Here is a 14,658-nt window from a genome sequence, read left to right as displayed (position 1 = left end):
ATGTGATCTAACTGTTTCCTATTCCAGGACACCTTGACATTCATCCCTAGCATGCACTTGTCCAAAACAGCAATAATAAATAAATCCCTCAGGCCTAAAGATTAAAGAACCCATAATGTTTCTTAATTCCCCCACTCGTGAATCAATAATTTCCCCTAGCGATTATGTAAATCGTGTTTACAGGCTAGGCTCACCTAAAGATCAAAGAAGCCATGTTTGTTTCTTAAGTCCCCCCTCGAGACTCAATAATTTCCCCTAGCGATTATATATATCCAAGTGAGAAAATTCCTGTTTTTACATTCTCACTGAAAAAACCATAAAACAGACATGAATTGCTTATGACATCCATATATGTGACATAGTTCCTGTTTTTCAAATTCTCACTGACAAAAACCATTAAACATCCATGAAAAACATCAAATAAATCGACCAACACACAAAACCATCCAAGAAAACATACATAAATGTGACAAAATTCCTATGTTTAAAATTCTCATTGACAAAAAACCATAAACCACGTGGTTCTCGTGCCAATATATGGTGTTAAAAAAAGTTGTAGGTGGCAGCAGGGGTGAGTCGTGGGGGTATAAGATAGCTTTCTACTAATATTTACAGTCAATTACAGTAGAAACGGTTGAAGGATAGAATACCTCCAAGACAGAATATTATTTCAAAGCCTTTCTATTTTCTGAAAGCTTAGAGTTCCATAAATACGATACAATAATAACAAAATGTGTGCAGCAAATTGGTAAGGCAAACGATCAAAAAGTATAGATACATCTTTCAAAGGTCGGAACAATCACAGTCAATTACAGTAGAAATAGTTCTATTTCCTGTTAGCTTGGAATCCCGGATATACGATAATTATCCGTGACTTGGTAAGTTAAGCAAATTGAATGTTTATATAATATATGCATGTATTTATAAAATATATTTATATAATTTATACGATCATGTAATGTATGCAGCCAATTGATAGGACAAACGGGCAAAAAGGATACACATTGTTTTACTTAATATCGTCGTAATTCTTTGAATCGTCGTAATCTTTCATAAGTTGGAAAAATTACAGCCAATTACAGCAGAAATATTTGAAGGACAGAATGTCCCCAATATAAAATTTTCTATTTTCTATGTAAAATTTTCTAAGTAAACTTTTCTATTTTCTGCAATCTTGGAGTCCTGGTAAAACGAGAATTATCCTTGACTTGGTAATTTGGTAATTTAAAAAAAATGGATAAATACTAATAAATATATTATGTATAATTTGCATATATGTATAATTTTTTGTATAATCCAAGCCAATTGGTAAGACAAGCAAGAAAATCAGGAATCCAATATACATACCAGGATAGAAAGATACTCTTGCTTAATAATTAAGAAGTGAATTACATAGGACTCGACTACCAATTTTTAGAAAGACTCAAAAGAGACAAAAGATTTATCCTGATATAAGGAAACCTTTAGGAGAAGAACCAATTTTCTGCAGAGTAAGAAATAAATTCAGTAAATTGTCCATGGATAAAGGATAACAGTAACAGTATTTGATTCATGAAAATTAGAGGGCTGGGGGTATTCAAATGCATATATTTAAAAATATAGGGGGGGATTTTAGTTGTCTTTTCTATTTTTCAGTAAAATTATTTAAAAAATATTTTCAATGAAAATACCAGGAAAATTTATTTTTAAAAATCTTGAGGGGAGAAGGGAAAAGATTACGGAGGGGAACGGCTAATCCGAATTTAATCGAGATTACCCATCGAGGGTGTAACACTATCCGAAGAATCGCTTCCTAAAAATTGAAATTTTGAGGATTTCTGAATTGATTTCAATAGCTCCAAGATTTCAATAATTTAAAGACTTCGATAGCTTCCATGTTTAAACGATTCCAAGACTTAAAAATAATTCAAGACTTCAAAATAATTTTAAAGATTTCAATAACTTGGCAAGTATTAAATATATCAATACAAGTGGAGCCTCAGTTAATCGAATCTCTCGGGAAAAAAGAAAAATTCGTGGCATCAAGGGTTTCAAAGATAGAAATCTCAAGATCTATGGAAAAATCCTCAGGTGTGGGGCCCTGGTTTGACATATTACTATTTGTCTGATAATCCTAAGTTCATGCCTGAAATTGCAAAATGTGAAATAAGATTTATTTCTTAAGTTTCTATAATAGGCCCATAAGGGTCGAATTTGCTCTTTTGAGTGAAAAAAAGGACTAGACAAGAAAAGAAGAAACTTTCAAAGTGTCAACGAGGTTTTAAGAATGCTACAAGCTACAAATGTAAAAAAAACAATTAAAATCTCGCGAGATTAAAAGAGAACAAACAAAATAAAAACACAATTACAAATTTAGTCTCATGACTAAAAAAACGAAACACAATTTAATGGAAAAACAGAAACTATTAAAAGAAAGTTCTAAATTTGTGAAAAAAAAAATTAAGAACTGGAAGGTAAAAGAGAGAGGGGAGTTGGGGGGCAGAGGATTACCTTATTTAAATTTTCCCGATGTACGGACAAAAGTTATTTTATATCTTTCAGTGGAGGGATTGTTTGGTGCAAGGACAAAAGTTTTTTTTAAGCAGAACAAGAAAGAAAAGTTTTTTTTTGGGGGGGGACAAGAAATTGGAGGAAAAGAAATTCGCCCGGGGATGATGAAGGACATTTTTGGCGGAACGCAAGGAAATTCTATTCTTCGTTACTTAAGGCGAACCAGAGGTCTCCAAAGAAGGGTACATTAAGAATAAGAGACTTCACCCTAATAGAATAAAAAATTTGTTTAGGGAAAAATCCCATTATCATGGTTTTTTTATTATTCTGTATATATTTTGACGTTTATAACGTGGTTACTTTAGCTTATTTTCAGTTTATACAGTTTTTGTCCCTGCAAAAGAACGCAAAATTACAACCTTGACTTGGAGTCACCAAAAAAAAAAGAAAAGAAAACAATAAAAACAAGTTTCTTAAAGAAGAATAAAAAGTGACATTAAAACACAAAATACTACTACTACTACTAACAACTCACTCAGCACCAAGCCGCTTGAGGCCAACACAGTTACGCACGCTCCTCCTCCACCCCAATCTATTCAAAGCCTCCCTTTTTACACCCGCCCACGAAGTTCCTATTTCCTTTAAATCTTTCTTTATGACGTCCTCCCACCCCAGAAGGGGGCGACCTGCTTTCCGTTTAGCCCTAGATGGTTGGCTGAAAAAAACAATCTTCGGCAATCTATAATCCTTCATCCGCACAACGTGCCCTGGCCAACTAAACCTTTCTTTCATTATAGCACTAGAGAACGATATTGAAAAAAATTTTTCGTTTAGCCTATTATTTGAGATATGGTCAGTCAGATGGGTACCCAAAACAATCCGTAGGCGATTTCTCTGGAAAACATCTAGCAAATCTTCATCTGTTTTTTGGAATGCCTATGCTTCAGAACCATAATTGACCACTGTCATCACTCTAGCTTCCAATATTCTAATCTTGATTTGCAGACTTGTCTTCCTATTCTTCCAGATTTTTTTTAACTGTGAAAAAACACCCTGAGCCTTGGCTATTCTATTTTTAACATCTTCACTGCTCCAACCATCTTTACTAATAATACTACCAAGGTAAGTGAAGCTGCCCACCTGATCAATCTTTTCATTACCCAACGTCATCTTTTCATCTTCACTTATTCCTAGCCTTAGTGGCTTAGTCTTCCTAACATTAATCGTCAAACCAATTCTAGCACCCTGAACTCGCAAAACCTCTAAAACTTCATTCATTTTGCTCACACTTTCATCTAGGATGCTTAAATCATCAGCATAATCCAAGTCCAGGAGACTTTTTCCTCCCCATTTGATTCCGTGGTCTCCCATTGCCTTTCCTGTGCTCTTTAAAATAAAGTACATCAAAATAATCCATATAAAGGAGGATAGAACACAACCCTGCTTAACTCCTGATTTAATACAAAACCAGCTGCTAACCTCATTTCCTACCTTAACCGTAGTAGTGTTATTCTCGTACACAGCAGTAATCAGTTTAGTCTATTTGTCTGGTGTAACATACCAAGGACAAAACATACTGTAAAGCTCTTATGTTAAGAGAATTAAACACTTACTCACAATCTATAAAACTGAGGACCAAAGGTGTTTGACAACTAAGGCACTTTTCGATTATTAACCTAAGAGTGAAAATTTGATCGACACATCCTCTACCTTTTCTAAAACCGCACTGCTCTTCGCTTAAAACTTTGTCTACGGCATCTCTCAGTCTAAAAAGTATCATATTACTAAGTAATTTACTACCTACAGAGACCAGACTAATGTCTTGATAATTGCCACACTCACTCTTATCACCTTTTTTATAAACTGGCCTTATTAAACTTTTGTTAAACTCATTAGGTACCTTTCACTTTTCAAAAATTATATTCATAATCTCCAGTAACGTACTTCTAACCTCAGAGACACCATATTTAATAAACTCATATACTACACTATGAGCACCTAGAGCCCTATTATTTTTTAATCCGTTTAGTACTGTTGTTAATTCCTCCTCACAGAACAAATCTTCCTTCACATCCAAGGTATCACAAAATTTTTCATTTTCCTCTATATTTTTTCCTGCAACTCTATCTCGGTTAAGTAAATTCTCAAAATGTTTGGCCCATCTCTCTTTAGTTTTTTCCTTATCGCTAATTGCAACCCCATTCCTATCTTTAGTCCGGATTGACTACTCCCTCTCAATTTGTTAACATGCCATTATAATATTTTACTATTATGCCGTCTAGCTGCATCTTCCAGATACTCGGCAATTTTATCCATGGCCTCCACTTTACACCTCCTTAGTTCATATTTTAATGCTTTCTCCACTTTCTTTACATTTCTTTTGTTTTCATACGATCTATCACTCAGATAATACTTGTAGAAGTCCTTTCTCCTTTCTATTAAACATAAAGCTTTTTCACTAATATTCTTAGCTGCAGTTCTAGCTTTCTTCCCTAATACACCTTCAGCAACTTCACAAGTTATTTTTATAAAATTATTCCAACCGTGTTCCTCATTATCAAATTTTAAACTCTTAAGTTTAGTATTCAACTGCTCTTGGAAAGTTTCTCTCAAATTCTCATCCTGGAGTCTAACATCATCATAACTTCCCGGGAGGTAGTTACCCTTCTGATATTTCAGCTTTAAATTAACCCTTGACACTACTAGATGGTGATCTGTACTTTTAACATCAATAACGGCACTTCTATATACCCTAGTATCTTGTATTGATCCTGCCAGTCTTGGGTTTACTATAACATGATCAATAAGGTTTGCTGTCTTACCATCACGCGAATACCAAGTTAACTTATGAGCCATTTTATGACCAAACACCTTATTGGCTATAACTAGACGGCTGTGCCAACAACATTGCAAAGTCTGTATCCCTTACTATTTTCGTCTCCGAAACCCAATTTACCTTGGCTAGCATGCCATCTATCCCTATTTTTACCAACCTGGGTGATAAATTATCCCAGTAATAGCATCATATTTCTACCTGGGACCCTGTTTATTTGCGCCTGTAACTGTATGTAAAATTCTTCTGAGTCACTAGTATCTCCGTCAGTCGGTTCTACAGGGGCGTATACTGCTATAACTGATACCCAGAACTTTCTTGTCATAAAATGAGCAATTAGTATTCTATTATTAATACCTTCCCAGCCTAAACAAGACTTAGCAGCTTCCTTATTCATCATGAGCCCTACTCCCTGTCTATGTACCCCATCCTTCCTGCCTGAGTAAACAAACTCTATATCACCTAATTTCATGCTTCCTACCCCTGGGATATGAGTTTCTGAAACTCCTAAAAAATCCTGTTCGAATCATCTGAATTCGTCATTCAAAATGTCGATACGAAAGACATTTTTTAACGTCGTAACGTTCCAAGATCCAATTTTCATGTTCTTCAAATCAATGAAATTATTTTCGCCTCAGGAAAAGCAATGATCCCGGATAATATTGCAGGACGGGGATCACATATCTTCTCAAGTCTACACCGAAGTGCTTAAGCTGGCTTAGAACCGGACAGCCAGAGGTCCCTTGGACCTCCATGAATGGAGGCTTTGTGCAATCCTGGGCCCATCTTGGTCACAACAGGGTTTTCAGCACTTGGCGATGCTTTTCTATCAATAAGAGTCGAAATCCTGCACAGACAGTCTCAAGCCTATTACCACCAACTCATCATATAGTCATACTTACAAATATTATGCTACTACGGGGAGGCAACCCATAATAGATAAATTAGCTAACTAATATACAAACTAATATAAAGCTAATATCTAGCCTAATTTATTTATTTACTTCAACATTAGCTTGTAGAACTAATGTAAAACTAATGTTGAGGATGACAACTCCCCCACAGCCCTCAGGGCAAGGTTTGTAAGTTATGCCCTGGGGACATATAAGGTTTAGTATAGACAACGTTGTCGTATAAACTTCAGAAAGGGCTCATTCGATTAGAAATTTAAATGACTAGAACTCTTTTTAATAGTAAGTTCTGAAATATTCACGCTTTTAAGTTATTTGCAACACCCGTTCCTTTTTTCATTTCTTGTTAAATGGCTATCCATTTCTACGGCAAGCTTATATCATTATTTTATCATCAAGCATGCAATCACCTCCTGTAATCAAACAAGATGTCAAGAAATTTTCTCACTATTTAACCCTGCAGCTATAAGCACTAGCTTCTCTGCAATGAATGAATCAAACAGTTTGTGGTAACGAACTGTAAGTAAGGAGCGACCCGGCTCAATGGTAACCGAAACTCTAAAAAACGGGATTTTGATACCAATAGATACATAAAAAGAATCAAATTTTAATTCTGATTTCAAAAATATAAGTTTCATCAAGTTTAATCTTACCCATCAAAAGTTATGCGCCTGAGAAAATTTAGCTGATTTTCGAAAAAAGGGGGAAGGACCCCCTAAAAGCTATAGAACCTTAATGAAAATCGCACCATCATATTCAGTGTATCAGAGAACCCTACTGTAGAGGTTTCAAGCTCCTATCTATAAAAATGTGGAATTTTCCATTTTTTGCCAGAAGAAAGATCACGGATGCGTGTTTATTTGTTTTTTTTTGTTTTTTTTCTTTTCCCCAGGGGTAATCGTATTGACCCAGTGGTCCTAGAATATCGTAGGAGGGCTCATTCAAACGGAAATTAAGAGTTCTAGTGCCCTTTTTAAGTGACCAAAAAAAAATGGAGGGCAACTAGGCCCCCTTCCACGCTCATTTTTTTCTCAAAATCACCCAATTAAAATTTTGAGATAGCCATTTTGTTCAGCACAGTTGAAAATCTAATAAATATGTCTTTTAGGATCACTTAATCCCCCACAGTTAAAAGGGAAGGACTGCAAGTTATGAACTTTGCCCATTGCTTACATATTGTATTGGTTATTGGGAAGCATACAGACACTTTCAGGAAGGATTTTTCCTTGTGGGGGGGGGGGGGCTAGGCGGAGGGGGTTACTCGGGAAAATCTTTCCGTGGAGGATGTTTCTTTGGGGTAAAGGACATTTCTATGAAGGGGGTGCCGGATTTCTAAGCATTATTTAAAAAACGACCAGAAATTAGATTAAAAAAAAAAGTTTTTCAACTGAAAGTTAGAAGCAACATTAGAACTTAGAAAGAACAGAAATTATTACGTATATGAGGGGGTTCTCCCCCAAGTCAATACCTCACTCTTTACGCTACAGTTTTTTTTTTAGTGCTTTCAAAAGAGCTATCTATTCTAATTATACGGCCTTTGCGATTCAGGGGTTTGTGAATTAAAATTTTTTTTAACTTTTAACGTAAAGAGCGTGGTATTGACTAAGGGGAGAACCCCCTCATATACGTAATAAAAAGAAACAATAAAAAAAACAAGCGATACGGCTCAATAGTAATCGAAACTTTTAAAAACGAAATTTTGATGTCAATAAATGTATAAAAAAAATGGGCTTATAATACTGATTCTAAATATATAAATTTTATTAAGTTTAGTATTACTCATCAAAGGATACGAGCCTGAGAAAATTTACCTGATTTTTTAAAGAGAGGGGGAAACATCCCCTACAAGTGAAAGAATTTTAATGAAAATCACACCGTCACATTCAGCGTATCAGAAAACCCTATTACATATCTCATATCTGTTCATATCTGCAAAAATCTGCAACTTTGTATTTTTTGCCAGAAGAAAAATATACGAATAGGCCTATAGATGTTCGTTACGTAAGTTAATTTGTAAATTACGTCAGAACCAAATTTAGAGACAGCGATTTAGCAAAAGAAAAGTAAAATTTTTATGCAAATTTTTTTTACTTATTCAATGACGGTGAGCCAAAATAAAAGCTGTATTAATTAAAAAACTACTACTACTACTACTAACAACTCATCGCAGCACCAAGCCTCCCGAGGCCAACACAGCTACGCACGCTCCTCCTCCATCCCAATCTATTTAAAGCCTCCCTTTTTACACCCGCCCACGAAGTTCCCATTTCCTTTAAATCTTTCTTTATGACGTCCTCCCACCCCAGACGGGGACGACCTGCTTTCCGTTTAGCCCTAGATGGTTGGCCGAAAAGAACAATCTTCGGCAATCTGTCATCCTTCATCCGCACAACATGCCCTAACCACCTCAACCTTTCTTTCATTATAGACCTAGAAAGCGGTATTGAACCACATTTTTCGTATAGCCTATTGTTTGAAATACGGTCAGTCAGCCGGGTACCCAGAACAATCCTTAAGTAATTCCTCTGGAAAACATCTAGCAAATCTTCATCCGCTTTTCGGAGCGTCCATGCTTCAGAGCAATATTTGACCACTTTCATCACTGTAGCTTCTAAGATTCTAATCTTGGTTTGCAGACTTATCTTCCTATTCTTTCAGACTTTTTTTAACTGTGAAAAAACTCCCTGAGCCTTGGCTATTCTATTTTTAACATCTTCACTGCTCCCACCATCTTTACTAATAATACTACCAAGTTAAGTGAAGCTGCCCACCTGATCAATCTTTTCATTACCCAACGTCACCTTTTCATCTTCACTTATTCCTAGCCTTAGTGACTTAGTCTTCCTAACATTAATTTTCAAACCAATACTAGCACCCTGAACTCGCAAAGCCTCTAAAACTTCATTCATTTTGCTCACACTGTCATCTAGGATGCTTAAATCATCAGCATAATCCAAGTCCAGGAGACTTTTTCCTCCCCATTTGATTCCGTGGTCTCCCATTGCCTTTCCTGTGCTCCTTAAAACAAAGTCCATCAAAATAATCAATATAAAGGGGGATAGAACACAACCCTGATTAACTCCTGATTTAATACAAAACCAGCTGCTAACCTCATTTCCTACCTTAACCGCAGCAGTGTTATTCTCGTACATAGCACTAATGACTTTAATGTATTTGTCTGGTATACCATACAAGGATAAAACCTTTACTAAAGCTCCTCTATCAACAGAATCGAACGCTTGCTCATAATCTATAAAACTGAGGACCAAAGGTGTTTGAAAACTTAGGCACTTCTCAATTATTAACCTAAGAGTGAAAATTTGGTCAACACATCCTCTACCTTTTCTAAAACCGCACTGCTCTTCTCTTAAAACTTTGTCTACGGCATCTCTCAGTCTAAAAAGTATCATATTACTAAGCAATTTGCTACCTACAGAGACCAGACTAATGCCTCGATAATTACCACACTCACTTTTATCACCTTTCTTATAAAGTGGCTTAATTAAGGTTTTCCTAAAATCGTTAGGCACTTCCCCTTTTTCAAAAATCATATTCATAATCTTCAATAACTTATTTCTAACCTCAGAGCCACCATATTTAAGAAACTCATTTATTACCCTATCAGCACTTGGAGCCTTATTATTCTTTAATCCTTTTAGTACTGTTGCTAATTCCTCCTCACAAAACAAATCTTCCTTCACATCCAAGGTATCACGAACTTTTTCATTTTCCTCTATATTTTTTCCTGCAACTCTATCTCCTGAATCAAACTTAAACTAATTAAATACAAATTTGATATGATATTAATGAAACAAAAATACTAATAAACGAAATATCAATTCATTAAATATAAATTACATAATTAAATTAGTCTAAATTAAGTATCAATAAGAACAAAAACGAATACGCATAACTACCCCATGAACAAATCACGGAAGTAAAATATAACAAAACTAAACGAGGCGAAGGTTCAACAATAAAGAAACAACTGCAAATAGGCCATATTTTCCAGATGAGCCAAAAGCTTTCTTCTTTTGATTTTGCCATCATATAATAGCTCGTTTACATAAGGCAAAGGTTATGCAACACTACCTCCACCTGAGTTCAAATTGGTTCATTTTTACTATATTTTTATTTTTGTTTTTACTGGTATACATTCTTAAATACCCCTACACCAATAAGAAATGCTTGACAAGTCTTCGTGGTGTAAAACACCCGGAAGAAGTAATTTATTCACAAAATACTAGTCACAACATTGTGACATTTATATTGCTGTTGTTTGTGACATTTATATTGATGAATAATGTTGTATGTGACATTTGTGTATGTGACATTATGTGTGTAAATCTTGTATGTGACATTTATATTGATGATTTATAATGCTGTTGACATATGTCAACAGCATTATAAAAAAACATTTAAAGTATAAGATTGACCCTCGCAAATAAGGGTAACCCCTCTCTTTTATGGGAGAAGCAGAGCCATATTTACATGAAATATAAAAAACAACTAAAACAGAACTAATTATATAAAAAAACAGTTAGAAAAACTCGAATTCTTAAATTTAATTGAAGAAAAGTGCTGTTAAAACTTAAAAGGAGCAAAAATATCGTGAGTGGGAGATGGAAATAATTCCGGTGAAACAATAAAATTAATCTAATAAATTAATCTAAATAGAGATCCCATTGAAATAATTCCTTGCAACAGCCGGGACCAAACAGCAGCCAGACAGTTTTCAGGCGTGGCTTCATCCACTACACTGTTACGAGGTTTTTCATTTGGATATTCATAATATGCATGAAATGGACATAGCTTGTCTTTCAGAGAAAATGAAGCATATAATGCTTCATAAATTTATATAATACTATGCTATGATCAACACACTGCTACGATCTTACCCCAGCACTGGGGCGTCAATTCAGGAAAAAGTACGCAGAGGGGGATGGGGCTGACAGGATATAGTTTTCAAAATCTGGGGGAAGGGTGCAATTTCGTTTTTTTTCACTGTAGGCAACATAAAGTGATTTTTTTAAAATCAAGGAGGTGGCGGGGGGGGGGAGAGAACCAGGCACATGTAAAGCAGGGGTGCAGCGTGGGTTTTGAGTTCGAAGGAGAGTTATAAAGAATATGCCGTCAACATCATCCAGTTTGCAGACAAATGCGAACATAAAAGATAAATTAAACTAAGATAAATCTAATACCTTGGAACTTTGAGAGGTGGGACTCATCCTTCCCCTCCCCCCCCCCTAAAAGTGCACCTGATTTCAAGTCCTTACTGTGTGAAAAACCACGAAGAAATAATTAAGTAATCAAAATGCTGGAAAAAAATTTGGTGACAAAGTCCAACTCAGGGCCTAGCATCGTCTGGCAATATTTTTATAGATGCTTCTTTTGCTGGTCTATTTTTTGCGTCTATTGCATTTTTTTCAGTTGTGTTCTGTTTTCACAATTTGCACTAATTTTCTCAAATTCTTTTTTTTTGTGCGTAATTCCAAACTTAATCAAATTTTGTATCTTTGGAACCACTCTAAAAATGGGATTCTTTCATATGTTTATTGTTATCAAAAATCTTTTACTAGAGCTTTAGTTATTACAAAAAAGTTGTTCTTTAGCCTACTTACAATTTGCTACTATTAACTGTTTGATAGATTCTTACCAATCAGATTATCAAACAAATGTTTAATAATCTTAATGTTTCATAGTCTGTGTACCGACACTGCACATTATCTATCCGAAATTCTGGAAAATATTCAAGTATGGCATCGTTTTCCAGCTAGAGTCCACATTTACAAATAATTAATTACCTATAATTAATTAAATAATAACAATTAATTAATTAATTAATTATTGTAAATACATTAATATAATTAATATAAAATATTAATTGAAATAACTAATCAAAACAAATAAAATGAGCAATATAAGAAAATTAAATAAAAAAAATCCAGAGATGTTTTTAGGGGAGGGAAAAAGGGGGCGCTTACCTCAGGTGCAGACATTTTAAAGGCGCAAAATTTCAAACAAATAATCTAACAGTTATACTAATCTTGTAATTTTTGAAATTTTGTCAATAAAGAAGAGGGCGCACTTACTGAATGAAAACAAATAATAAATTATCAATTAATTAATGAAATAAAAGTAAATTAAAAATAAATCAATAATAACAATTCAAGTAATTAAGTTAAAATAGTTAATAACAATTCAATAATTCAAATAGCAAATAAAATAATTAAAAATGAAGTAATAATTAATTTGAGTTGAAAATACTTTTGTTAATAAATGCAAATTTTAATCATGATTTGCCCCGGGCGCAAAAGAGGCCAGAATCGCCACTGATTAAATAATTAATTAACTAAAAATAAACTTATAATAATAATTAATTAAATGCAAAATAATTACAAGAGTTATTATTTTAGATTTTGGAGCTTCTCTGTAAAGTAGGAGAAAATCAATAGGTTATTCTTGGATAAGAGATACAAGTAGACGATACAGATCTAAAAGGGTGTTTTATCAAAACTAAACCAAAAGAAATAAAAAGAAGAACGGAAGAAAGAAGCCTCATGCTTACGATAAGGCACATACTGCGTGTAACGGGGAAACGAAGAGACAACGAACCATTTGCTCGTAATTTTGTCATGGGTGGAACTGTAGGAAACATTGCATTAGAGCTTGGAGTGAGGAAAAAGGAGGATCTTAGGACACAAGAAGCAAATTATGGCACTTCGTCCATAAGCAGTCCATCCTAAGGTCCAAACATATAAAGTTGATCGGACCGCATCTAATTTCAGCCTCAACATGGTGCTCCCAAACACCAATTTTGTTTCGTTTCTTGTTTATTATATTCAAATAGTTTTTCTAGATCACACTACCTTAGCATTTATAATTACCTTGAAAAGAAAACATTGAAAAACGGCAACACTTTTAACACGATGGTAAGCTTATGTCTTATTGAACGATCTTATTACAAGTTGTACCTCTTTTTCAATATTTTCATTTCATTGTATTTGATTTCAAGATGAATTCCCTATTCCATTACAATATAGAGTCTCGTTTTAAAAACTCCATATGGAGGGTATTTTCGATGTGCTTATGGGATTTCCACCACTATGGTCCGTCTTCCTAACAAACGGCTGAGAGTACCTAGGCATAGAGCCTACGGGAGTTTTATTCTATTTCTTCGTTACAGATTTCTGTAGTTTCATATATAGATTCATTTACACACACTTTGAGCATGATGGTTCAAAATGAACTTCTATTTCATTTTTTACTTATTCTATTTTAAAAGAAATTCCCTGCTTCAATACAAAATCAAGGTTTTTTTTAAAAGAAGATCTTATAGAAAAATAATCTCAATGTGCCTCTGGGATTTCCTCCACTATAGTTTCAAACGTACGGTTGAAAGAACGTAGACATAGAGCCTCAGAGAGTCTTATTTTCATATTCTTTTATAAAATGGTTTCCTGTGGTTTCAGACACAAATACATTTTAGCACGGCCTGAACACAGTGGTTAAGGGGAAAAAAATTTCCCAAGGTCGTGACTTATTTTGATCTTTTTTTTGTGCCAGAAAATATAGAAAATATTATATGTCAATACAAATTAAGGATTTTTGTCTATATGCCTTGAATAATACTTACCTTTGTCTGGTATGCTTTCTTTTTTTAAAAATACTTACTATTGTTTACCTTCAATTAAATTTGCTTACCTTTCAAGGCTATGCCTTCTTTGTAACGGAGGCTTCTGCCTTTCGGGACCACAATCCAAAAGCTTTCTATTGAATACGGGGCTGCTTTCCATTTTGTCTTTCGTCAGAAATCTAGTCAATCTTCCAATTCCCGTACTTTTGTTTCCCTCGCTGAAAGCACCTCTATCCTGAAGAATAATAATTTAATAGATTAGTGTCAAATGGATTACTAACTCACGGCTGCTCGAACTTGCCTTTAGAGAAGAAAAGCGAAAATGAGTTTTTATAAGGCCAACGAAAATACTGGATGCAACAGAACGGATATTCCACCAAGAAAACTACTTCCCTTCTTCAGCAGTATTAGAAAAAAATATAAAAAATTAGTTAACATTTTATGAGCGAAAATGGGAAGGCTTTAGATCATATAAAAGATATTAAAATAAATAAAAAAAACAAAAAAAAAAAACAACGAGGCTATCAAAATGAAACAAAAACTCAAATTAGAAGAATTAAATTGCTAAAAATGCGGAACAAAATGACAGGTAAAAAAAAAAAATCAAAACCATAGACCCATATAAAAAAGGTCAGGCATTCACCCAAAAATCTAACGAGTAATGATGTTTTCAGTTATAATGTAGACGAGCGACTAAGATTCTTTCAAGTGAAATAAAATAACAACAAAGAGAACTTCGCCACATTTGCCCCATTTTGAATAAGGCTTGTTTTGTACAAAATCTTTTA

At 34.3% G+C, this 14,658-nt stretch overlaps 1 protein-coding gene across 1 annotated transcript in view; it reads right to left on the bottom strand.

The window, feature by feature from the left end:
• The window catches only part of wake (ankyrin repeat and fibronectin type III domain containing protein wide awake), a 417,377-nt gene that overhangs the window by 222,453 nt on the left and 180,266 nt on the right, over positions 1-14,658 (bottom strand). The window contains exon 5 of the mRNA XM_089086234.1: positions 13,939-14,105. Coding sequence (XP_088942360.1) covers positions 13,939-14,105 — 167 coding nt within the window. The remainder of the gene's footprint in view (positions 1-13,938; positions 14,106-14,658) is intronic.

This window comes from Artemia sp. Qi Xiang Cuo, chromosome 3 (genome assembly GCF_049724085.1).
Source record: "Artemia sp. Qi Xiang Cuo chromosome 3, ASM4972408v1, whole genome shotgun sequence".
In the NCBI taxonomy this organism is placed as follows: Eukaryota; Metazoa; Arthropoda; class Branchiopoda; order Anostraca; family Artemiidae; genus Artemia; species Artemia sp. Qi Xiang Cuo.
Note: the sequence above shows the minus strand (reverse complement) of the source record. Positions and strands in the feature narration are given on the sequence as shown.